This window comes from Colletotrichum costaricense, assembly GCF_030867565.1.
Source record: "Colletotrichum costaricense strain IMI 309622 chromosome Unknown Scaffold_4.1, whole genome shotgun sequence".
Taxonomy (NCBI): domain Eukaryota; kingdom Fungi; phylum Ascomycota; class Sordariomycetes; order Glomerellales; family Glomerellaceae; genus Colletotrichum; species Colletotrichum costaricense.
Genome location: NW_026848233.1, coordinates 2,178,156 through 2,202,259, shown reverse-complemented (window position 1 = coordinate 2,202,259; position 24,104 = coordinate 2,178,156). Strand labels below are relative to the sequence as shown.

The window sequence follows — 24,104 nt, the reverse complement described above, 5'->3', positions numbered from 1 at the left end:
TCTTGAAAATAGGAAAGAAGCTTGTGCGTTGTAACTGGGTAGAGAAGACGCAGGCGCCCGAGAACGATTCGGAAGCCTGTTTACCCTAGTCTTGCGATATCGAGCAAGTCGAGTGAGAGCGCATAGCTGCAAGACCACGGATTTCAGAATGGCCCTGTTCGCCGAGGGCGGAAACATCCGAGAGCGAGAGCGACTTAATCGGCTTAGCTACGAAGAGTCAGTCTAGGTGAGCAGCTACCACATGGTCAGTCCCCCTTCTGACCCGCTACCCACGGCTTCCACGGAGTTTCAGCCCATGGTATCATTTCAAGTCACTCTCGTCATACTGCGATCTGTATTAAGCTCTCAACTTTCAGACAGGGACCAGGACCCAAAAGCTCGTACGACAGGTTTTAACAAATGGATTGCTCACCGCTAGCGCTCACCTGACATGGAGTCAACTTGACGCCTGGAGGCGGATCACTAAAGCATGGAGATTATGACCAGGGTTGGCAGCGGAAATGCTCATTCTTCTAAGTTTTCTATATGCTTTGCGGAAGGAAAGAAAAAACATCAAAATCCGATGTTTTAGACTACGCTTTCAATGTCTCAGTGGAAAAGCACCATTTCCGATGCTTGGTCTCCGGCCGTGTTCGGATTTCCACCAATACATCCGAATTAGGCTTTTTCACCGACAGCATATTCGTATCGTCCTCTTTGGGTAGACCATCTGCGCCATCAGGGAAAGTTACGTCAAACGTAGAGAGAAACATCGCCGTGAATGTAATCATCTCGTCCACTGCAAGGTGCCTTCCGGGGCACAAAGTGCTGCCTCCTCCAAATGTCCGGTTTGCTGCTGGGTGTACCTTGCTCGGCCTCAAGAACCTTCCCGGCTCGAATGCGCCGGCATCAGCACCCCAAACATCTGGATTCGAGTGAATCGCCGTTGCTGCCATTTGGACTATGGCTCCTTTCTTCAGGACATATTCGTCGCCTATTTCAACATCCTGGTGAACCAGAAAGGTGCCAGTCGAAGAACTGATGCATCGCAGAGTCTCATGGCAAATGGACATGAGAAGCGGGCAGCGTTTACGAATAGCGGCGACATCAAGTGTGGAGAATTCCTCATCATGTGCGCATGGCTGAATGATCAGAGAAAGCTCCAGGCGAACCTTTTTCAGCAGTTCTTTATCTCTGGCAATACGCAAGATGATCCAAAAGACAGCAGGGACTGTGTTGATCAGGAATCCGGTCATGAGGCCAAGACCATAGCGAGCAATGAACTCAGTCCCTCTACTGTGGTCCAGTGCAAGCCTGCGTGTACGCCGAATCAATTCAGATGCAGTATCTTCGGGAAATGAGTCGCCAAAGTATTCCAAAAAAGCATCGACGATTTTTTGACGTGCCGCTGCTGGTTTCGTAGCCGTGATGGTGGGAAAAACACCCATCGTCAAAGCCTTGAGGCCATTCTCAAAGTCCCTGTGAAAAAGTCAATAGACGTTCTGGTGAGGAAAAGACATGGGTCTATACCAAAATGCCTGCAGCAACTCTTTGTTGTTAGCAAAAGGGCCGTCTGGTCCGTGAAGGGCCTTTGCAGTCGACAGTGCGAAGATCTCTTGGAGCCAACTCTGGAGAGCAATGGTTCTTGGACCTTCGCTGATGCTGTTGACATGGTTTGCTAGGCCGTTGAAAATCTCGTCGTAAACCTCCTTCAGAGAGAGAGAACCCGGAGAGAGAAGTGAATGCTCCATTACGTGGGCTTCCTGTCTTAGCGAACCTTTTTGCAACGGGTTTCTCAGCAACTCCGAGATGTCGGTCTGAGAAAAAGCAAATAGTTTCCCATAGACGATGGTGACGAAGGGAACATTGCCATCAACCTCTTTAGAGCGACGAGATATCAAGGCAATAAGTTCTGGTGAGTTGACGATGTACGTCTTCTGAGAGGCCAAATACACAGTCAGGATTGGAAGTTTGGTCGATGATCTGCTTGTAAAGTCAACAATCTGTCGAGAAAAACATACTTTAACAAGATCAAGGGTTTTAGTGCCCCATCTGTACTCACTTACCTCAGATAGATGTAATATGACACTCCATATCTCAGAAGCCCAAGTATATAACCTATGAACGGGACCGAAGCATTAACCAGAGGAGGCTCTTTTGGTCCCGGTCTAAGGGCCAAGTATTCAACCAAGCGTAAGAGAAGAAATGCTGCTGTAGGGAGAAAAGCTAGAGCAACTAACAACCGGCTCAGCTCAGTAGCGTCTATCATCATGATGTATACGTCTTCAGCCTGGTAAAGCAACGAGTATGGCGTAAGATTGAAGAGTAAGGAGCTATAACATTGAGATCGCAGACCTTCCGCGGTACAGTCATGATACTATTTACATCTTCCCTTCGGACTCGGTTCGATAATGTGGAACTCGTAGGCTTCTAGCTACCCATATATTGCTCTCGACATCTATGCATAAGTCGAAATGACTAGTGTAGCCGTCTGTGTGTGGTCAAGGATTATAATGACCGTATCCTTGCCAGGGGTCGGTCCCTCATCCTAGCTACCGAGAACAGGTACAAGTCCGCCACCGGAGTGCCGTGTCAGCTCCAAAGAAGCGGTCTTATGAGCACACAATGCTGCAAACTTCTATTTATTGCCTCCATGAGTCTCTTTTTGAAAAGTATGCCCGATGTTACAAGAAGCATCTCTCATTGCCTGCCAGTACCATTTCCACGCCAGTGCTTCCGATCCTTGTCATACGCCAAGATATATGCACTCCTCTTTTCGCAACAATGCTCATCAAATCTGACCCGGGTGGTGCGGCAGTCAATGGGTCGTTATTTGTTACGTTCTTGATTACATTTCTGCTCATCACTTTCTCTGTTCCTGCGTCAAAGTCCTTCATCCGGCTGACCGGAGTCTTGGCTCTCGCGAGCTTGACTTACGCGCTCCAGCTCGCGTCTTGTGAGTGGATCGCCAATCCTCACTGGCGTTCCGCGATCGTTCCACTTTTATGGATTCAGTTCATGAGTGCTTCTGAGCTTGTCCTAGTCAGAAGGTGGGATGGCAGCTGGGAACCGGATGCCCGCACCGAGAGCATAGCTGGGTTCGCCCCATCTTCCGCCTCTCCCGCGGCCCGAACGTACGAATCTCTGATGCTGCTTTGGAAGCTCAGACGAATCGGCACGAGGTGGCAGGTCAGAAATGTTCCTGGATTACAACAACGGTCTCCACACCCCCCAGAGAGCCGGGTCGCATTCATCTTGAAACGATCTCTCAAGATCCTGGTTGCCTACCAGGTGCTTAGCCTCATGACGCAGGCCCCGCCTCCGGACCCGAATTTTGTCGGTCGCGACAAACAAGCGCTGGCGTTTCAGGGTCTCGTCAGGCTGTCGCAAGCGGACATCACTTTCCGCATCATTGGGACCCTGTCGTTCTGGGCCTGCACGGCTCTCATAAACCTACTCATGTTCGAAATTGCTTGCCTCGGATTCGTTGTCGTTTTTCTATGCAAGGTCGAGGACTGTCCTCCACTCTATGGGGATTTCTCATCTGCCTCAACCATTAGGGGCTTCTGGGGGTAAGTCGAACGCTACAATCTCGTTCCAGTCTATTTGCTGACAGTCTTCCACTCAGAACCGCATGGCATCAATGTCTGCGTAGTGGGCTCACAGGCCATGCCGATGTCATTGAACACCACATTTTCCCATTTCGGCAAAGACTGGTTTCTAGATACCTTCGTATCTTTATCTCTTTTTTCATTTCTGGTCTGATTCATCATACTTCTGACATGGCAATGGGAATGACAGCAGAGAACGCCGGTGCTTTTACCTTCTTCTTGTTGCAGCCGATTGGAATCATCGCTGAAGATGCTATCCAGGCTATCTCGAAACAAGTGCCATTGTGTCGTTCGGCGTCCAGAGTTCGGGTCTTTTTCGGATACCTATGGGTTCTTGTGTTCCTTGTCTGGTCGACCCCAACGTGGTTCTATCCCCAGCAAAGGCTCGGATTGGATGCATCCGGACTTCTGCCATTTCATCCGAATTTGTTGAAGCAGTGGAATCTCCTCTCCAATTTTCACTAGAATCAGTCTCTAGGTACCTTGTTATCGAAGGAACTTAATTGTCAGGCGGATAGAGTTTGGATATCTACTTCCTTTCATAGAACAGGGATGAACCCGGCCTTTCTCGAAGCGACTATCACATGCGCTAGCACGAGATCTAACTTACATTTCCTACCTATATTGACCTTTCCCATTATGTATTGGGACTGTAGTAATACAAGCCAGCTTTGAACACCTCTCATACCCATTGCTACGTGCCATGATGGCTCGTGACAACTTCGGTCTCGGACCGGTGTGGCGGAAGGACCATAAGAATCATCATGCACAGCACGGTCCTCCCGTATTTTCCAGCCTGGCCTGTATTCCGGACAGTGTTTACACGTACGGATTGTAGTGTATATGTGATTCATTGCCAAGATTGCTATGTATTGTCGCTACTAGCCACAATTTAGGTCGTCTCGAAACCGATCATTGTAGGGACAGGGTCCGAGGATCAACAGGAATATGCTCAGCCTCCCTTAAGCAAGCTAAAATTTATCTCGTTCGCTAGAAATCACACTTGTTGCGATTCCCTTCGATGCAGTCTATCTGACCGTGGTCTATGATTTTCCGTGGGATCAATCCTACTCGTCAGCTCCATCCCGCAAAGTTCTCAACATGATCAAACATCTCTATCATGCGGCTTCTATCGTGCTGCAGGCGCCCATCCCGGCGTTGATACTCCTCACCTCTACGCTTCTCTATTACATCTACTTGAAAGGCTTCCCAAGACCTCTCACTGGGATTCCATACAACGAGAGCGCTCTGAAAAGCTTCTTGGGTGACCTCCCTGCTTTCCAGCATGCAAGAAACCACGGGAAAGGCTTTACTGTGTGGATGCGCGACCTGGCTCAGAAACATAGGTCACCAATGGTTCAGGTCTTTCTGGGCCCATTTACACCGCCATGTGTAGTTCTGTTTGACTATCGTGAAAGTTACGACATTGTAGCACGGCGAACAAAGGAGTTCGACCGTTGCCGAAGGGATGCAGAAACTATGTCGACCATTTTACCTGAGCATCATCTTTCGATGTTGTCAACTGACGCCAGGTTCAAAGGCAACAAGGACTTGGTGAAGGATTTGATGGCCCCAGGATTCTTAAACGAGGTTAGTCTTTCTGTCGGCTTCAGTCAAGAAAGCTTTTCTCAGCTAAATTTGGCTACTTAGGTTTCTGCGCCCGAGATTTATAGCAAAGCGCTATCTCTCATAGAGCTGTGGAGTGTGAAGAGCAAATGGGCCGCAGGCCGTCCGTTCGAAGCCCATCACGATCTCCAGAACGCTGCTTTAGACATCATCATGTCTGCTGCATTTGGCGAGACAAGCAATGGCGGTGTTCTCCGGCAGCACATACTCCAGGAAACGGGCTATAGGCCCTTCCTAGTGCCAACAGATCTGAAAGAGCCCGCATGCTTCAAGAGTCTTGGGCTTCCTACTGAGTACCAGGCTACTGTTGATATCACCCACTTTATGGGCAGTGTTGTCACGTCGCCCTTCCCAAAACAGTTTGCATGGCTGTTGAAGACTTTTACGAGTGTGAGCAGTGTATTTGTGAAGAAGGACTACTTCATCAGGAGCCAGATTCAAAAGGCAGTAGCATCGCTGAGCGACAAATGGCTCCAAGGAGAGAAGGCAGCCAAATCAGCTTTAGACTTCATCATCCTACGAGAAGTGACAGCAGCCAAGAAGTCTGGACGCAAACCCTCATTCACTTCAAAGAGATTGGAAGACGAGGTAAACTTTCTGATGTCCCCTTAGACGAGAAAACAATGCTGACTTCACAACAGTTGCTTGGATACATTGTCGCGGGTCATGAAACGTCTGCGTCCATCTTATCTTGGGCTGTGAAGTTTCTAGCCGACAATCAGAAACAACAGCATACATTGCGCAAACACCTCCAGGCAGTTTATCCAGCTGCTGTCAAAGAGAGGAGACAGCCAAGTGTAACCGAACTCACAAAGGTTGCAGCTCCGTATCTTGATGCCTTCCTGGAAGAGATTTTACGACTCTCACGGACAGCTTCAATTCTAACACGCGAGGCTGTTACTGATACTATCGTGATGGGGAAGTTCGTGCCGAAAGGTACCACAATCTTCATCTTCACACAAGGGGCGAGCTATGTTCAGCCGTCTCTGGGCGTTGACGAACAAGTGAGAAGTAGGACTTCGCAAGAAGCCAAGCGAGTCCCAGACTGGCTTTCCGACAATGTAGGAAAGTTCTGTGCTGGGCGCTGGCTTGTACCAAAGACGGGAGCGAGCGGGTTCAGCGAAGAAAGCGTCGGAAAAGAAGACGGCTGGACTTTGTCTGATTTTGATTTTGATCCTCAAGCTGGGCCAATCCTGACATTTGGCGGTGGACCAAGAGGATGTTTTGGTAGACGTCTCGCCTATCTTGAGTTACGCATGGTTCTTGCGTTGCTTGTGTGGAATTTTGCTTTCAAGCCATGCGCCGACAATCTTAGCACCTATGAGCTCAGGGAGAGCATAACTGTAGAACCCAAAGATTGCTACGTCAACCTTCAGACTACAGATAACATGTAGATAAGAGTATCACAACTTCCAGGTTCAGTCGTTCACTTCGAATATAGTCACTGGTTTCTGACATTTCTATCCAACTACAATGTTGCCGAAACCCAACTCCGCCAAAAGTCATCGCGCCAGCTCAATAGTACGCCCGTCTGACCACTGCCAATCATGGATTTTGTGAGCCACGGATGTTCACTTGAAGCTAAGAGTACATCAATTTGCATGAGAAGTCTAATTCCTATATTATTATTATCATGTTCTGGGCTGAAAGCGATCCCACATTGCTACGGGAACTCTAGGCTGAGTCGGCCGAATTGCTGTCGCCGAGTCACATAGTCGCTTTCGGTTTCAAACCTGACCGGCGTGAGATAACGTTTTGTGAGTACCGCGCGCGGACCGCAAACCTTATTTCCTACAAGATCTAGAACCCGCATGCCTTTGCCGATCTCCGCACGAATGAATCCGAGACAGACTCAGAGGAAGAAACGGGGACATGACCAGTTCTCCGCGTGCCGTGTATGGGATGACCCGATTCATGTGCTCCGAGGACTAGGGAGCGACGCTATGCCAAACACCTGATCCCACTTTTGCACACTACCCTGGGCCCATGCTCCATCAGTCTTGATCAGCCTCCTGCTGAGCCTCCGAGAGCGCCAAGCTAGGTTATTAGCATCCACAACGTTACAGTCTCAGAGCGAGGCGGGCTGTTGGCAAGATTCTCCGATCGAGACGGCCCAATTTGGTAGCATTCAATGCCGAGGCGCCATGATAATTGATGACTACGTGACTCGAGGGCAAGTGTTGATAACATATATACATCTCAACACGAAAGATTATTAGACTTCTTCGAGCATTCAGCATCTGTACCATCACGAAGTTCAGGAAGTCGCTCCTTTCGCATTTTTACACATCTGTTCGCGTTTTTTCTTTTTCGTTTCTTTCGACATCGCCGACAATCAAGATGGAGTCTCTAGATGTTCCCTTGGCGCCTGAGTCTACTTTCGTGAGGATGAGAAAAGGTTACTCCCGATCTCGGCTTCAGCTTGAGCCCGCACAACGGCCAACATGGGGTAGATCAAGTCGAGGATCCTGGATGCGCTCAGTCGGCTCACTGCTTCTTGTGATGCTTGCGCCGACCTTGGTCATCTCCACGACCGTAGCTATTTCTGCATTCCAAGGCTCTCTGTCCGACTTTCTGAAGGCTGCTTTGCAAGATGGATTGATTTCTGTCGTATGGTCAAATTGGCCATGCTTCAGTCTCAAGTCCACTGGCGTGTTTGCACTCTGGGTCCTCTTTCAAGGCATCCTGTTTCGATATTTGCCAGGCCCAATACACGACGGCCAGAGAAGTCCTGCCGGCCATCTATTGACCTATCGTACCAATGGGCTCAATGCCTGGTTCGTTACCCATGCATTTGCCGCTGCGCTTTGCTATTTCGGCCTCTTGGATCCTGCCTTCATCCCGAAGAACTGGGGTGGCCTGGTCCTCACAATGAATGCTGCTGGTCTCTTGCTTTCTGTCTTGGCCTTTATCAAAGCGCACTTCAGGCCAACCCATGCGGATGACCGAAAGTTCAGTGGTAAGCAACCGTCACCATGTTTTCCGTGGTCACACAACGACTAACATATAATAGGATCCATATTTTATGACTTTTACATGGGGATTGAGCATAACCCAAGACTTTGGGGCGACTTTGACCTGAAACTGTTCACCAATGGCAGACCGGGCATAATTGCATGGACACTTATGTAGGTTTCTACGAAGAATGGCGCAGCTTCACACGAGCTGACTCGAATCTAGCGATTTGTCCAATATCGCATATCAGTACGAGATCCACGGACGGATCGATCCCAACATTGTTCTTGTCACCATTCTGCACGCAGTATACGTCCTTGACTTCTTCGTTAATGAGTCCTGGTACTTGCGCACCATTGACATTGCTCACGACCACTTCGGCTTCTACCTAGCTTGGGGGTCCTTTGTTTGGCTCCCTAGCATGTATACCATTCAAACCCAATTTCTTGGGCTCTACCCAACAAGAACCTCAACCTTTCACCAGGTCGTCATGTTCTCTATCGGAGTCGCTGGGTACATCATCTTCCGGGCCGTTAACAGCCAAAAGGACAGGGTTCGTCGTTCCAACGGCGATTGCTCCATTTGGGGGAATCCGGCAAAAGTCTTGGTAGCATCTTACAAGACTTCGGACGGCCAGAGTCATCAGAGCCTTCTTATTTGCAGTGGTTGGTGGGGCTGGTCGCGTCATGCCAACTACTTTGGAGACTTGCTTCTCAGTACAGCGATGTGCGCTTTAGTGGGGTCTTCGAAGTGCTTGATATGGTTCTATGCGATGTTCATGACAATCTTGCTCGTACACCGATGCATTCGGGATGAGGCAAGATGCTCGGCCAAGTATGGGCCAGTATGGGAGGACTACTGCAGAACTGTTCCGTGGCGAATCGTACCTGGAATTTGGTGAGACTAAACCTCTGTACCTCTGAATACGTAGAACACGTTATGCCTTTACGAGCTGGGCAGGACAATTTGACTTCCAATACTTCTCTGACAGACTTTGCCGTATTAAATTCGAATGAACTTGCAGTCCTAGAGCTGCACTCAGTCGAAGTTCGGTGCCTACTGGCTATCTGTGTTTTGAAGCTGAATCATCTCCAAACATTGGTTCATCGCTTGTAATTCTAAATTCTCTTCAGTCCATCCCCTCCAGCTCTGTCTCCGTCCACTCCCATAGCCTTTGTGCCAGCTTTTGGTTTGCCAGGTTTCCCTTTCCCACGGCCAGTTTTCCCACGGGAAGATAATATACTCCGCTCTTGACATCTGGATGAACTGATGCCCACAACTGATTTTGAACTCCATTCTCCACACTGCTTGATGCCATTCTCATAAGGGGATACAACGCTTCAAGTATGTAGCTTGAGGATTTCCAAGACTGTGCCCAGTTCGTATCTACAAAGCCGGGATCAACGACACAGACCTTCATCTTGGTTTGTCTCTTCGCTAATTCCCGGGCATACAAAATGACTGCGAGTTTGCTCTGACCGTATCTTGCCCATGCACCAACTTCACCAAAGTCTGTTTTGAGAGCATCAAAGACAATGCCCTGCGTCGGAGCCATCGAGGAAGCTTGAGAGCCCAAAAAGATGATTCGGGCGTCTGCTTCGGGTATTTCAGCAGTATCGAGAAGGGTTGGACTCAGAAGCTTCGCAAGCAGGACAGATCCGATATAGTTAGTGCCGAACTGCATTTCGTAGCCGTCCTCAGTCAGTCCGGGTGGTGCTGCGACAATTCCAGCGTTCAGCATGAGAATGTCTAGTCGGCTTGATTTCAGGCGAATTATACGAGCCGCCTTTCGAATCGATGCAACTGAAGTGAGGTCAAGATGAATGAACTCAATGGATGCATTTGGAGCCTCGTTCTGAATTTCCTTGATGGTCCTCTCTGCAGCGGCGGCGTTTCGTGCCGCAAGCCATATCTTCTCGGGATCATAACGCGCGTACTCAAGTACTGCCTGTCGCCCCAGGCCACTTGTTCCTCCAGTAACCAGAATGACTTTGCCCTTAATCGAAGGCAAAAGCTCGGAGCGGTTGAAGGCAGGTTTCGCCTTGGGCCACAGAAGGGAACTCATGATAACTAAAGATATCAAAGCTCGGGTGGCGGAGTAAGGCGATTGGCGAAAGAGTAAGATACGTAATCAAACAGAGTGACTTAGGCACGAGGACAAATGCTTCTAAATATACTACTTTTCAAAAGGATCTAGAACGCAGCAGTAACTTTTGGGTTCATCTACCGCTGAATCGTACAGCTTCCCGTCGGATCGGCTCGGGCTTCCCAATACGTTGCCACAAATAGGTTCAGTGATTGACAGGGATGATACATGAGGTGAATTCAAGGCTAAGTAACAGGACTAGCTAGGCGTTCTTTACTTTTGGCCGAGGTCAGTGTCATGGAACATGCAAGCTTGGAGGCTGCATGGGCTCTATGGCCGATGATCCTTGCAGCCGCCTGCAGAGGCTTAATCCGAGGCATGGATGAGCAGTCTATCTTGCTCCACAGATGACCTGGCGGAGTTTGACACTTGGAGCCTTGCAATCGAAAGCTTAGGGACAAACTTCAGATTTCTCGATTACGGGTACACGTACTATTTACGGTTACTTCATCGCATTTCCCGCCTTGATCCATAGAGAGGATATGATACACATTCCAACAATCCATACGAGACTTCTCAGCGGCGCCCATTTGCGATTGTCCTGTAATTTGACGTAGATGAGAGTGTATGCCGCTCTGGAAAAGAGGTATGTCAGAGACAGTACATCCAGCGTTGGCTTGCCAACCCCCGCCGAGTTCGCAGCTACAACACCTGCAGCGTACAGACCCAGGGTCTCAGTCGCATTGTCGTGGGCAGCTTTGGCACGTTGAATTCTCTGGCGAATCTTGAAGTATCTTTGTCAGCTATGCGATGAAGAGTTCTAAGCACTACTTACCCTTTTGTCGAGACGCTCGTCGCCTGACACAGCATCCAGGAGCCTACGAGGCTCGGCCACGTCATATTTGTCACCCGCAATTGTATTGGCGTAGACATGTGGGATGAAAGCAAGTATGTAAGTCAAGGGAACCTATGAGTAGAGTAAGTGGCTTTCATCTTGCTAGCGGATTCCGAACAGAAATGCTAACCGAATAGTATGAGAGGTTCGACTCAGCAAGCCCAACAAGAGACGCCATGTTGACAACGTGAATGCGGAAATGGATTGAAAGGGCTGTCTGTGGTGTAGGTGGTTGACGAGAGGAGAATAAACTGCCCAAGTGATCACGGAGTATCATGCAATAAATTCACGATTCCATCGCACACTCGTCATTTGGTGATTGAGTCCGTGTCAGCCGGCGAGTCAAACCAACGAACCCCACGGTCCACCAGGTTAGATGGAGCCGGACTTCGTCGCTGTGCCCGGAGCCGAGATTGGGGCCTGTGGATATCGTCTGAGGTTTGTAACTCTATCTGACATTGAACGTGCGTGAACAAGGCGATACCGAGACCGAGTTTAGGCCAAGATATACTCAAATGAAGAATAGAAATAAGTACTATCACGGGCGTTATTCGTCACCAGACTTTGGGCGAATAGGCGAGTTTGAGAGCACGAATTTCGCCGAAAACTTCCGACTGATATATCATACAGCTCATATATATTCGTTGCTCGACACTAGGCCATCGATACATCCAGCAGACAATCGCCTTTGTCACCTTTGCCTCTTCAATAACAGACTTCTTTTTTCCTTCTTTTGGCCGAGCCTCACAACTGGAGAATCTTGTCTCTAGGTTCTTGATCACATTTTTCACTACCAATTAAGACATGGGGTTGGACTTTAGCCAAAAGCAAGGGCTCGTCAAGAGCCCGAAACGAGTGGGACATGTCGTCTTTAAGACCAACCAGTTTCGTGTAATGGTAGACTTCTACGTCAGTTTCTTGGGCTGCATCGTGGCTTTCGAAAATGAGGCTCTGTCCATTCTACGCTTCGATGACGAAGACGATCACCATCGCGTTGCGATTGTTGAGCTTCCCGGCTTGAAGACTGCCGAACCGCAAGCAACAGGCTTGGAACATGTCGCCTTCTGTTACTCGACACTGGCTGATCTTCTGTCTACCTACCAGACGCACAAGGCCAATGGCATTACTCCTTATTGGTGTGTCAACCATGGCCCGACCACAAGTCTTTATTACAAAGACCCAGACGGCAACGGCGTCGAACTCCTTGTAGACAACTTTGACACAATTCAAGAGGCAAACGATTTTATGGCATCATCTCTTTTCGTAGAGAACCCCATTGGCACCGAGTTTGATCCGGACGATGTTGTCAGGAGATTGGAACAAGGAGAGAGTGAGAGTGCACTGAAGCGAAGGGTCGAGATAGGACCACGGAAAGCGTTTGGATGCTGAAGTGAATGAAAGCCGGAGGCATGTAGGCGGACGAGGGTCGCGGGATCACCCAGAGATTCGATTAGACGCACATTAATGTTTCGACGCATGCAACGAATTCAATCTGTCATGGATAACGATCTAGCTCTTCTATACATTACCCGACGTAATAATTGAGGCCGTTGTGGGCTCCTTTGCTGTACCTACTCACTTCAAAGTTGATTATCGCCTAGGTAATAGGTACGTATGAGATTTATGTTGGGATAGGAATGGTGACATGGCAATGGTGACATGGCTACCTTGCACCAAAGGAGAAATAGACATCTCGAGTAAACTGAGACGCCAGACGGTGCCAGGTGTCAATATGTGCGGCACCACCAACCCCACAAACGGCGTCCCCTGTCGCCGAATGCCGAACTTTTCACTCCACCGCAGTAACCCGCCGCCAAAAAATTTCCAGGCGCTTCCTCCAAAGGCCCGTCTGAACATCTTTTTTTTTTTTTCCGCGCCCTTCTGAGATCCTCCGCGGTATAGTGACAGAGCTTGACGCAAACGAAACGACGACAATGGCGACTCCCACGAAGCCTCCCGCAAAGGGATCAGGGAAGAAGCAGCAGCCCAAGGTCCTCAAGAGAGATTCGCGCCTCGAAAAGAGAAAGCAACAGCAGCAAACAATCGAGCAGCTCGAGAGGGCCGTAGCCGACTTTGTAAGTATTCTTTGCGGGAGCGCCCGCCACACCCAAACCCAAGTCCACGGCGACATTGCGAATTTTTGGACCAAGGCTGACCCAGGACCCTGTGTCTACACGATCAATAGGACCCCAAGAGCGAATACAACAGCTTCTCCGAACTTCCCCTCTGCGAAACGACCCGAAAAGGCCTCGAGAAATCGCACTTCGAGACCCTCACCGATATCCAGTCCCGCGCCGTGCCCCTCGCCCTCAAAGGAAGCGACATCCTCGGCGCCGCCAAGACGGGCAGTGGCAAGACCCTCGCCTTCATTATACCCGTCCTCGAGAAGCTCTACCGTGCGCAATGGACAGAGTTCGACGGCCTCGGCGCCCTCATCATCTCCCCGACCCGCGAGCTCGCCGCCCAGATCTTTGAGGTCCTCCGCAAGGTCGGCCGCTACCACCACTTTTCCGCCGGTCTTGTCATTGGAGGCAAGAGTTTGAAGGAGGAGGCTGAGCGTCTGTCAAAAATGAACATCCTCGTCTGCACGCCCGGTCGCATGTTGCAGCACCTCGACCAGACGGCCGGTTTCGACGTCGATAACCTCCAGATCCTCGTGCTCGACGAGGCGGATCGCATCATGGACATGGGCTTCCAACACGCCGTCGACGCCTTGGTGGACCACCTCCCCTCTACGAGACAGACCCTGCTCTTCAGCGCGACGCAGAGCAAAAAGATCTCCGACCTCGCGCGCCTGAGTCTCAAGGACCCCGAATACGTCTCCGTTCACGAAGAATCCACGCCCAAGAACCTGCAGCAGCACTACATCGTCACTCCCCTCCACGAGAAGCTCGACACCCTCTTCGGCTTCATCAAGGCCAACCTCAAGAGCAAAATCATCGTCTTCTTCTCCTCAGGTAAACAGGTCCGCTTCGCCTACGAAGGCATGCGACACCTCCAGCCCGGTGTGCCCCTCCTCCACCTCCTCGGCAAGCAAAAGCAGCTCCAGCGCATGGAAATCACAAAGCGCTTCGCCGACGCAAACGCATCCGTCCTCTTCGCCACCGACGTCGTCGCCCGGGGCGTAGACTTCCCAGCCGTCGACTGGGTCGTCCAGGTCGACTGCCCCGAAGACGTCGACACATACATCCACCGCGTCGGTCGTACCGCCCGCTACGAGCGCGACGGCAAAGCCGTCCTCTTCCTCGAGCCCAGCGAGGAGGCCGGCATGCTCAAGCGCCTTGAGCTCAAGAAGGTACCCATCAACAAAATCACCGTCAAGGAGAGCAAGAAGAAGAGCATCAAGGACCAGCTCCAGAGCATGTGCTTCTCCAACCCGGACCTCAAGTACCTCGGCCAAAAGGCCTTCATCAGCTACGTCCGCTCCATCTACCTGCAAAAGGACAAGGAGGTCTTCAAGTTCAACAAACTCGACCTCGACGCCTACGCCGCGAGTCTCGGCCTCCCCGGTGCGCCGCAGATCAAGATGCGCAAGGGCGAGGACATCAAAAAGGTCAAGAACGCGCCCCGCAAGGGCATGTCCTCAGACGAAGACGAGGAGGACTCGGACGACGCGGCGGCGGCGGGACCCAAGAAGCCCAAGAAGCCCGAGGTCAGGACAAAGTACGACCGCATGTTCGAGCGCACGAACCAGGACGTCCTCTCAGGCCACTACACCAAGCTCGTAGCCAACGGCGACGAAGTCACCGGCGACACAACCGACCCCACCGCAGCAGCACCCGCCGGCGCAGACGGCGAAGAAGAAGACTTCCTCTCCGTAAAACGCGTCCTCAACGACTCCGAGCTCGACGCCGAATCCAACCTCGCACCCGGCGCCAAATCAAAGGTGATATCCTACGGCGGCCAAGACTTCATCGTCGACTCCAAGCGCCGCGAAAAGGCCCTCCAGTCCAAGAAGAAGATGCTCAAGTTCAAAGGCCGCGGCGAGAAGCTCGTCTTTGACGAGGACGGCAACGCGCACCAAATCTACGAGCTGCAAAACGAAGACGACTTCGAAAAGGAGGGGCCCGCGGAGGCGCTCCGGCAAAAGTTCGTCGAGGGCGAGGCGGCGCGCGTCAAGGAGGCCGACGTGGATGATAAGCTTGCCGCCAAGGGACGGCTCAAGGAGAAGAGGCTTAAGAGGAAGCAGAGGGAGGCCGAGGAGCGCGGGGAGGGTGTGCCGAAGAGTGCCGAGGGACCGCAGGTCGCCGGTGGTGACGACGGGGATGAAGATCCGTTGGCGCTGTTGCGGTCGTTGCCGATTGCGGGTGAGGGCGGCGGCGAGTACAGCGGTAGCGAAGACGAGAGGCCGAAGAAGAAGACCAAGAAGTGGTTTCAGGATGACTCCGATGAGGAGAGGGAGAAGAAGAAGAAGGCCAAGAAGGGCGGCAAGGTGCTCGAGATTGACCACGAGCCCGAGACGTTGGAGGACCTCGAGGCATTGGCTTCGGGCTTGTTGAACTAAAACGATATATACCCCGTTGAGAGGATTTGAATCAAAAGGAGAATGAAGTTAGCCTGCCACGATAGAAGCACTTGATCATGTACAAGATCATTCATCAGGAGCAGGAGAATGCTTCGAATACGTTATGCGTTAAATACTCTCTTTGCCTAAGGACTGCATCAAAAAGAAGTCCACGGGGTATCGTCAACCCCCAACGCCAGGTGCCTTTTCAATCCCTCGTTCCCTGAATGCTTGGAAAACCTCATGTCTTGCAAAGAAAAAACCAATCCTAAGCCAGTGCGTCCCATTCAAATGTAGCGAGGCCCAGTCGAATCAACGCCGGAGACGCAACGACTGAAAGGCGCTATCTATCTCTCCGCTCCTTTGTCCCAATCTCTCCTCAAGCCTCGTTCTCCACGCCATAGAGTCGCACTCTGTACAAGCACGTGTGGTCAGAACCGTAGTTGCTGGTCACGTGAAGCGCGATTTGATCCGTGTAGGCCCCCAAAGCAAGTAGCTCCGAACTGAGCTTATGTACGTGTGCTCCGTTGAGCGTGTCGCTGCTTTCGTAAGTAAATTGACCAATCTTCACCCAGCCATCCGAGAGTTTGGTGCCTGGGAAGTGGGCTGCCGCAAAGTCGGCAACGCGATTACGTGTGTGAAGGTCGGTGTAATATGCCAGAATGTCAATGTCCTTTGGCCTGGCGTCGGGATTCAGCGTGGCCCCAGGTAAAATGTGCTCGACGACCAGATGCTGGGGGACAATCTCTCGACTGAGGATGTAGCCGATGCGGACGCCGCCTTCTTTGCCATCTCTATCCACGACAACCATGCCACACCAGCAGTCTCCTTCGTCCTCCCAGCCGTACAGCGTTGCAGCGGGGGGTTGGATGTGAGGACTCAGTGATGTTAGTTTCTTATAACTCTCGGTGCCTAGTTTGGCCTTGATGGAAGGCACGTAATTCGGCGTCAGATGGTCGTGTGATACAATAACGCCGCTACCATGAGCCAAGTAGTTGACCTGATGGCGGAGTTCTTTATCCCAGACCGCACCGATCTTACCTTGCGCAAGCGCTTCCAGCCCAGCATTCGCAATCGCCTGGCGGATCATGCCATCAACCGCCGTTATCATCTCGGTCCGTGTGACACCCTTAGGCGGGCTCTTCTTTAAAATGCCCTCGACCGATTCATTGATATACTGCTCCAGCTTCTTCTGCAGTTCCTGCGCCTCAGCTTTGACCTCGTTCCTGTGCGTCGCGAACTCGCCCTTGAGATGGCGAATGAACTCATCTCGCGTAACGACGACGTCCTTGGTGTCCTTGTTCTTGAACTGGTCCTTGACGAACCTCTCAATTTTGGACTCGAGATCCTTGCCAATCTTTTCCGGAATGGACGTGCTGAACTGAGGTTCGAGTATTTTGGCGATCTTCTTGTTATTGTTGACGAGCCACTTCTCCCAGGTCTTGTCGAACTTGGACTGTGAAATGGTCTCGACGTCCGCAGAAGATAGTCCTGGCGCAGGCGGTTCAGCAGCTTTCTGATACACGGGATCCTTCTGGAGTCTGCTCTTGATCGCCAACCAGTTCTCATCGGAGATGAAGTGGTAGCCGCCATGACCCCGGCTCAGGGTCAAGATTTCGGCATCGCTTTTCATGAGGTCACGCAACGCGTGGTAGAATTCCTCTCCCACGACGGGCCGTCCCTTCTTGTCTAACTTCATGTGCACAACCTTGGGAACAATCTCCATCAAACGTGAAAGTGATCCCTCGTGGAGCTTGCTGGCCGTCGTTAACTTGGTGATTTCGTATTCGTGATTGCGTTGTTGGCGGACATATTCTCTTGCGTCATCATCGCTGAAGAGTGTCGCCGGTCGCGATATCCAGAGTGGGACGAATTGTCCGAGATTGTGTGAGAAGTCTGAAAGACCGTACCATTGGATACCGCCTAGTCCAATAGCCGGTGTGGAGTTCATTCCTGTCAAGGCACCCCATACCAGGAGTGACAGAAGCAGAACGCCGAGCGAAGCCTTGAGAAACCAAAAGTCCAAAGAGAAGACGAAATTGAGCAAGTCCACGAACGCGTCGGCAATCTTGAACAAGATCCAACTTGCCCACGAGAACTCGCTGTAGGGAACCTGCCGCGAAGTCACAATTGAATCCATGTGGCCGTCTGTATCGGATCCAGAGCCGTCGTCTGTCTCGGGACTATCCGGCCGAGGGACATTTGTCCATTCATATACTGTATTGTAGACCCGTGGCCATGCCTGCAAACGAGTATTACGCTCTTTTCGAAGAGCTTCCTGTTTCATCCGTTCCTGCCGATGCTCTTGTTGAATCTTTGCTCGCATTTCAGGAGTGAACATACCGGCCCCGCCTTGGCCAAGTGCTGGCCGACTGTTGTTGTTGCCAGAGAGGCCACTTGAACTGGGAAGCCTCGTTGAGCCGGTTCCGGCCGCCGCGGATGGTGGAGCTTCTACTCTGATGGCTGGCGGATTCTTGGCCAAGGGACGAGACGGTACTGAATTACCATTGGCGGGTAGAGATTTGCCAAATAGAGGGCGAGGAGATGCAGGATTTTCTTTGGCAGTCAGCGGTCCACTCCGAGCAGGAATGAAGCTCACGGCCTGCATTGGCTTGCGAGGTGAAGGATTACGGGTTGAGACTTGAGGCGACTGGTTATGGAGAGATGGCTCTTCGCTAACACGACTTGACAGACGAGTTGAGCTCGACCTTGCGGCAGGAGAAGGTGACACCGAAGTTTTGTTGGCTGCAAGCTGACGCGAGCTGGCTACTGACCCTGGAGGGTCTCTCTTGGCAGGAGATTGGTTAACAAGGTGAGCAGGTGAGACCTGGTAAGGCGATTTACTGCTGCGCGGCCGAAATCGATCTGACGGTGGTGTACTTGGTGGCTCCTGTTGAGGTGGACGGATGGTACTCTGGGAGGGCAGTAAAGGCACCAGGTCGGGAGGAGGTCTATCAGAAACCTTGGTGATCGGCGCTTGGATGGCACCTTGGTGAGGGAGTGCCTGATTCAGATTACGCTGTGCCATTTGCGCGTTGTGCCGAGGATCGCGTGCCAAGCGCCTCAATGGACTTAGTAGATCTATGCCTCTCGTCTGTTCTTTGGAAGGAGAGGGCTCCCCGCTCTCCTCTATCGACTGCAAGCGACCACCACGCTCTGAAGAGAGAGATTGCGACGGGGTTGAGCCAATATCAGCACCCCCGAAGAGTGAGCTTTCCTGGCCAAAGGTGCGAACTGAGTCTGGTGTCGGAGTCGGCTCCGGAGGGCCTTGAACGAATTGAGAGCGAGACTGGGAATAGGGCTCTTCGGATATGGCTCGAGCGAAGACGGAGTTCCAGGTTGCAGCGGGAAGAGATCGCCTCGCAGGTGTCAGACCTTGAGCCGGATCTTCTGAGCTGGCTCTCCTATTAATCGACTGCGAAAATGTTGAGAATTGCCCTCTCGGCGGTGCAGCACCCGGTAAGAATTGCTGTGGAGGAACAAGAGGGCCTTGCTGGAATAAAGGAGGTTCGTTGGAGGGAGGAGCTGACACGAGGTTTAGCAATGGAATTGAGACCGCGGCAAGGCACGACCTAGTGTCGCGCACGTGGTCCGACTTACCAGTTTTGGCTGGTGATTGTCGTCGCGGTGAGCGTCGGACGAGGGGCGGATCTGGTGTTGCATCCCTCAATGGATCGGGGGATTCTGACGACTCTCGATAAGGACCAAAGTCTTGGTCGAAGTCCGGGTCGGGGTCAGGATCAGGACTCGGTTGCACTCTGCGCGGCGGATTCGGCTTCGGCGCTGGTAGGGGAGCTGGTGACTTTGTTTGCCTTGTTTGCTTTGTGCGTCGAGAAGGAGGCGGCTTTGGCTGTTTGCTGTTGCTGCTCTCACTGCTGCTGGAGCTGGCATCATCGCTTTCGTCGCCATTATCCGGATCACCGGGATCATCAGAATCATCGCTGTTGTGTAGTGTGTCCTTGATGATGTCTTGCAAGTTGCGTTGTTGACCGCGGCGAGTGTTCCGTAGAATCGTGGAAGGTGCAGACCCATAAGATGTGTCAAGTCGCGATGCCAACGGAGGCAGCTCTCGACTGACGGCAGCACCACCGGCTAAGGTGGATTGCGCCTCACCGTTATCGTCACGGACCCTTCTTTTGGGAGGCATCTTGGCGCAGTGTGACGGAGGATGGTCTGTGAGGATGGTGAGTCGTGGGTTGCGACGGCGGGTTGTGTATCAAATGAGATCACTCAACACCACGTAGTAGTGAGATGAGACGGGGAGTAGAATCGGTGAAGATGAGAAGAGATACGATGTATGAGGAGGAATGAGTGACGGGGCTGAATGAGTCAGGTAGGTTGCTGAGAGTTGTCGAAGTAGAAGTGACGATGAGGTCAAACTCACTGCCGGCAAGCGCGAGAAGAAAGAGCGTTGAAGGAAAGAAGCAATGGAAGGAGAAAGGATTGCAAAGACGCAACTCACATTATTATTGTTTGGGTAGACATGCGCTGGAGTTTTCAACGAGTCTCTGAAAAGCAGTTTGTCGTAACTCGAGGTCTCTTTTGTCTCGTCAACAATGGCAGGTGCAATGAAGCATGAGATCTATGTTGAGCTACAATGGAGGCGGCTCCGAAAGGGAAAGCTCGAGAAGAATTGGCGCCAGGTCGGAGGTCGGATGCGAATGTGCCTTTGTGAAGGCTGCAAGGGAGGCAGTTGCAGGAGCTTGGAGCGAGAGAAGAATCCCAAAGTGAAGCTATTCCAGAGGGACAGGCTCGCCGGATCGGGAAGGGAGGGAGGCGGATTGTCAACAAAGAGAGGAAGAGCGGTCCCTGGTCGCAACGACCATCTTTTCCCAGGCACAAGTCGCGCCAAACCACGCGCGCGTCGGATCGTCGGTGTAGAGGACCAGATAGATGGGCTTGACGAAGGAATGCGGCTGAGCGTGCGGAATGAGCGGGTCAATGAAGTGTCGGCCGAGGAGAATGAGGTTTGCGACAGCAGTGATGCAAGGCGAGAGATATCCCGAGGGTTCGTTGAGTTCTTTGTGCCGTCTTGAAGCGTTCACTTGAGGAACTTCACACCCACACACACACACACCGGACATGGGAATGTTTTCGCGACGGACAGCCGCCCACCGCCAACCGCCCAGCCAGCAACCGGGGGTCGGGTGCAGAGAGAGAAAGCTCAGACCCTTGCAGCGTGTCCGTTGCCCACGCACGCGCTGTCCTCCACTGATCAGGTCCCCGCAACGGTGGTCGGCCAGCTTCGCGCCGCCGAGTATGAAATCTTACATAAGCGAGAACCTTAGTTCCTTAGATAAGCAGTCTAAATTTGCGACCACGTGATGATACCTCAAAATGCAGATGAACCTCTTACCATGATAAGATAAGATAAGCTGTTCATGGTGAGGAAGAGAATCTAAACCTGAGGCTGCAACACCTCATTAATCCAGACCACGCAGTACGTCACCGATTGCTCCACGCCCTGCCCACAACCTTTGAGACTCCACCTCGAATTGCTGGTTCATCCTGGAGAGATTCATCGACATGCGATTCCCAACACGTGCTTTGGTCCAACTCGCCTTGCGCTCTGCCATTGATATATCGCGCAAAACATCGAGTGTATGAAGGGCACTTTGACTCGATGCAAGACCTGCGCCAGGCAGCACGGGAAACATGCAATGACTAATCCTGAGCCATGGACCAGCCATGGTATCCGTCTCGTCTGCGCTAAAGCAATGTGCCTAGGCCCAGACCTGACTTCCATTCCGCTGCCGTCTACAAACACGGGCACCCGCCGGCCCCTCACCCTCGTTCTTTCGGGCGAACAACCGGACAAAATGGCAAAACTGCAGTGTCAGACTGGATCCCGCAAATGCGCATATGGAGAACTCGGGCAGGAAAGCACCTACTCGGCGAGGCTAGGCCGGTCAACCACCCAGCCGCTCCAACAAACAGCAAAGAGACATCCGGGAAGGGTTAAACAATACGGATACGGGGAGCATGCGCCGGGGAGACACTCCACCAGGCCATCCACCTCTTGATCCGTCATCCGATCTCTCTCTTGACTCTCACTCAGGCCTCGTCAGTTTATCGGTCTATGGATGCCTGACCGTATTCACTCGGTTCGTCCTGGATGGCAAGATACACAAGCCAGTGATACGGTGACAGTGAAGGAGCAGCATTGAACATGATCAATCAGTAGGGACCTTGCGGCCCGTCCACCGTCACGAAGATCAGTCTCCACGGCACCGCGATCCCCGGTCGTTGCAAGTTTCAGCGTGCCAACAATTGCGCCGTTTGAACATCGAGGATGAAATTAGTCGGCTCCGCAGCCAGCCACAGAGCCTGAGATTGGTGCCACCCCCGCCTGCAGGACCCCGCCATCGCCTCCAATTTGGCGCGCCAGATTGGCCGTTGCGGATGGAACATTGAGGTGGCCCCGAATGGCCCCAAATTCACTACTGTGAAAAGACGTAGTACCTACATTCTGGGACTGGCAGCACGCATTGCACTCAACCTAATGCTTGGTCTCGCTGGTGGGCATGGTGGGCTTACCGGAAGACGTGGGTGTGGGCGTGGGCGTGGGCGTGGGCGTGGGCGCGAACGGTGGCACTCATGGCCGAGCCAATTTCTCTCCCACATCATCACTCAGCCTGGACGTTACAGACAGACGACCCCGTTTACTTTTTCCTTATTGCGACCGTCGCCTCATTATTCCCACCCCTCACGTCAACCGCCAGATATATCTCTCGCCTGCTCCCGCAATCCTTTACAACCTCTCCCTTTCGTCATTCCTCCAAACTCAACCTTACGACAGACTTGCGCTCTCCTTCAAACCCTTACGACTTGATACCCCGACGGACCGCGCAGCTCTCACTACCCTTCGTCAACTTACCTACGCTCCCCCCCTCCACCTCCAAATTACCCCTCACCGCATATAGTTGCGATCGCCGCCAGCAAATTTCTTCACGATGGCCATTGGAACTGTCTTGGTTACCGGGTAAGCTACCGCTTCTTCTCGCCTGACTAGCAAGTATATGGCAATCCTATTGCCTGTGGCACCGTTGACACCAGCCGTCGCGGCGTTGTTTGTTGGCGCAAGTCCGAATACAGCATAGAGGCTAACCGCGCGATTTGGTGGCTTGCAGTGGTACCGGCTACATTGGCTCCTTCACCTCCCTCACTCTCCTCCAGAACGGCTACGATGTGGTCATTGTCGACAGCTTGTACAACTCTTCCAAGGTTGCTGTCGACCGTATCGAGCTGCTGAGCGGCAAGCGACCCCACTTCTACCAGGTCGATGTCACCGACAAGGCCGGCCTCGATGAGGTCTTCAAGAAGCACCCCGAGATTGACAGTGTCATTCACTTCGCCGCGCTCAAGGTCAGCTCCTTTGCTCCTTTGCGATGCCCTTGTGGCACGAAGACTAACACGATTGATCACAGGCTGTCGGCGAGTCTGGCGAGATCCCTCTCGAGTACTACCGCGTCAACGTTGCCGGCACCGTCTCCCTCCTCCAGGCCATGACGGATAACGATGTTCCCAACATTGTCTTCTCTTCCTCGGCGACTGTCTACGGCGATGCCACCCGTTTCGAGAACATGATCCCCATTCCCGAGCACTGCCCGATTGGCCCCACCAACACCTACGGCCACACCAAGGCCTTTGTCGAGCAGGTTATTACTGATCACATCAACGCCGAGCGCAACAAGCTCAAGAAGGCTGGCAAGCCCTACGAGCAGTTCAACGGCGCTCTTCTGAGATACTTCAACCCCTGCGGTGCTCATCCCTCTGGTCTCATGGGTGAGGACCCCCAGGGCGTCCCTTACAACCTGCTGCCTCTGCTCGGCAAGGTCGCTACCGGTGACCGCGACAAGCTCCTCGTGTTTGGTGACGGTAAGTAACTATGGCGAAATGATGGAGAAGCCCCGCTGATCATGAGCAGACTACGCCTCGAGAGACGGTACCGCCATCCGCGACTACATCCACGTTGTCGACTTGGCCAAGGGTCACTTGAGCGCCCTCAACTACCTCCGCGAGAACAAGCCTGGTGTCAAGGCATGGAACCTTGGTTCCGGCCGTGGCAGCACCGTATTCGAGATGATCAAGGCTTTCAGCCATGTTGTCGGCCGCGATCTACCCTACGATGTTGTCCCCAGACGCCAGGGCGACGTTCTCGATCTCACTGCCAACCCGTCCCTGGCCAACAAGGAGCTCAACTGGAAGACTGAGGAGACGCTGGAGAAGGCGTGCGAGGATCTCTGGCGCTGGGTCAGCAACAACCCCAAGGGTTACCGCCAGGACCCTCCCCCTGAGCTCCTTGCCAACGCCAAGCCCACGAGCGGTTAAGCAAAAGGAGGGACGGATATGTATCAGTGCATCAGCCACATCTTGAAAAAAAAGAAAAAAGTTTGGTTGCTTATCATAGATGATGATAGAATTAGTGCTATTTGCAGCGAGAGCCAT

General features: G+C 52.2%; 10 protein-coding genes across 10 annotated transcripts; 6 read left to right on the top strand and 4 right to left on the bottom strand.

Annotated features, from left to right (window-relative positions):
- Nucleotides 1-572: 572 nt before the first annotated feature.
- On the bottom strand, nucleotides 573-1,997 carry CCOS01_04783 (uncharacterized protein; the record flags this gene model as incomplete). Its single annotated transcript, XM_060452964.1, has 2 exons — nucleotides 573-1,458; nucleotides 1,510-1,997. Coding segments are annotated over 2 exons (1,374 nt in total), but the record flags the coding sequence as incomplete, so codon positions are not given.
- Nucleotides 1,998-2,763: 766 nt separating this feature from the next.
- CCOS01_04782 (cytochrome P450 monooxygenase) lies at nucleotides 2,764-3,555 on the top strand (the record flags this gene model as incomplete). Its single annotated transcript, XM_060452963.1, has 2 exons — nucleotides 2,764-2,935; nucleotides 3,023-3,555. 2 exons carry the CDS (start codon nucleotides 2,764-2,766, stop codon nucleotides 3,553-3,555), a joined length of 705 nt encoding a protein of 234 aa, XP_060316921.1.
- A 1,136-nt stretch (nucleotides 3,556-4,691) lies between these two features.
- CCOS01_04781 (cytochrome P450 monooxygenase) lies at nucleotides 4,692-6,610 on the top strand (the record flags this gene model as incomplete). The annotated part of the gene is made up of 3 exons (XM_060452962.1): nucleotides 4,692-5,180; nucleotides 5,241-5,804; nucleotides 5,858-6,610. The coding sequence occupies 3 exons, from the start codon at nucleotides 4,692-4,694 to the stop codon at nucleotides 6,608-6,610; spliced, it is 1,806 nt and encodes a 601-aa protein (XP_060316920.1).
- Nucleotides 6,611-7,556: 946 nt separating this feature from the next.
- CCOS01_04780 (ergosterol biosynthesis ERG4/ERG24 family protein) lies at nucleotides 7,557-9,072 on the top strand (the record flags this gene model as incomplete). The annotated part of the gene is made up of 3 exons (XM_060452961.1): nucleotides 7,557-8,175; nucleotides 8,230-8,344; nucleotides 8,397-9,072. 3 exons carry the CDS (start codon nucleotides 7,557-7,559, stop codon nucleotides 9,070-9,072), a joined length of 1,410 nt encoding a protein of 469 aa, XP_060316919.1.
- A 228-nt stretch (nucleotides 9,073-9,300) lies between these two features.
- CCOS01_04779 (short-chain dehydrogenase/reductase) lies at nucleotides 9,301-10,236 on the bottom strand (the record flags this gene model as incomplete). The annotated part of the gene is made up of 1 exon (XM_060452960.1): nucleotides 9,301-10,236. One exon carries the CDS (start codon nucleotides 10,234-10,236, stop codon nucleotides 9,301-9,303), a length of 936 nt encoding a protein of 311 aa, XP_060316918.1.
- A 523-nt stretch (nucleotides 10,237-10,759) lies between these two features.
- CCOS01_04778 (uncharacterized protein) lies at nucleotides 10,760-11,330 on the bottom strand (the record flags this gene model as incomplete). The annotated part of the gene is made up of 3 exons (XM_060452959.1): nucleotides 10,760-11,032; nucleotides 11,093-11,224; nucleotides 11,283-11,330. 3 exons carry the CDS (start codon nucleotides 11,328-11,330, stop codon nucleotides 10,760-10,762), a joined length of 453 nt encoding a protein of 150 aa, XP_060316917.1.
- Nucleotides 11,331-11,956: 626 nt separating this feature from the next.
- CCOS01_04777 (biphenyl-2,3-diol 1,2-dioxygenase 2) lies at nucleotides 11,957-12,541 on the top strand (the record flags this gene model as incomplete). The annotated part of the gene is made up of 1 exon (XM_060452958.1): nucleotides 11,957-12,541. The coding sequence occupies one exon, from the start codon at nucleotides 11,957-11,959 to the stop codon at nucleotides 12,539-12,541; it is 585 nt and encodes a 194-aa protein (XP_060316916.1).
- A 545-nt stretch (nucleotides 12,542-13,086) lies between these two features.
- Nucleotides 13,087-15,656, top strand: CCOS01_04776 (DEAD/DEAH box helicase; the record flags this gene model as incomplete). The annotated part of the gene is made up of 2 exons (XM_060452957.1): nucleotides 13,087-13,227; nucleotides 13,338-15,656. 2 exons carry the CDS (start codon nucleotides 13,087-13,089, stop codon nucleotides 15,654-15,656), a joined length of 2,460 nt encoding a protein of 819 aa, XP_060316915.1.
- Nucleotides 15,657-16,035: 379 nt separating this feature from the next.
- CCOS01_04775 (spindle pole body-associated protein sad1) lies at nucleotides 16,036-19,803 on the bottom strand (the record flags this gene model as incomplete). Its single annotated transcript, XM_060452956.1, has 1 exon — nucleotides 16,036-19,803. The coding sequence occupies one exon, from the start codon at nucleotides 19,801-19,803 to the stop codon at nucleotides 16,036-16,038; it is 3,768 nt and encodes a 1,255-aa protein (XP_060316914.1).
- A 2,806-nt stretch (nucleotides 19,804-22,609) lies between these two features.
- Nucleotides 22,610-23,987, top strand: CCOS01_04774 (UDP-glucose 4-epimerase; the record flags this gene model as incomplete). The annotated part of the gene is made up of 4 exons (XM_060452955.1): nucleotides 22,610-22,638; nucleotides 22,787-23,021; nucleotides 23,084-23,534; nucleotides 23,584-23,987. 4 exons carry the CDS (start codon nucleotides 22,610-22,612, stop codon nucleotides 23,985-23,987), a joined length of 1,119 nt encoding a protein of 372 aa, XP_060316913.1.
- Nucleotides 23,988-24,104: the final 117 nt, after the last annotated feature.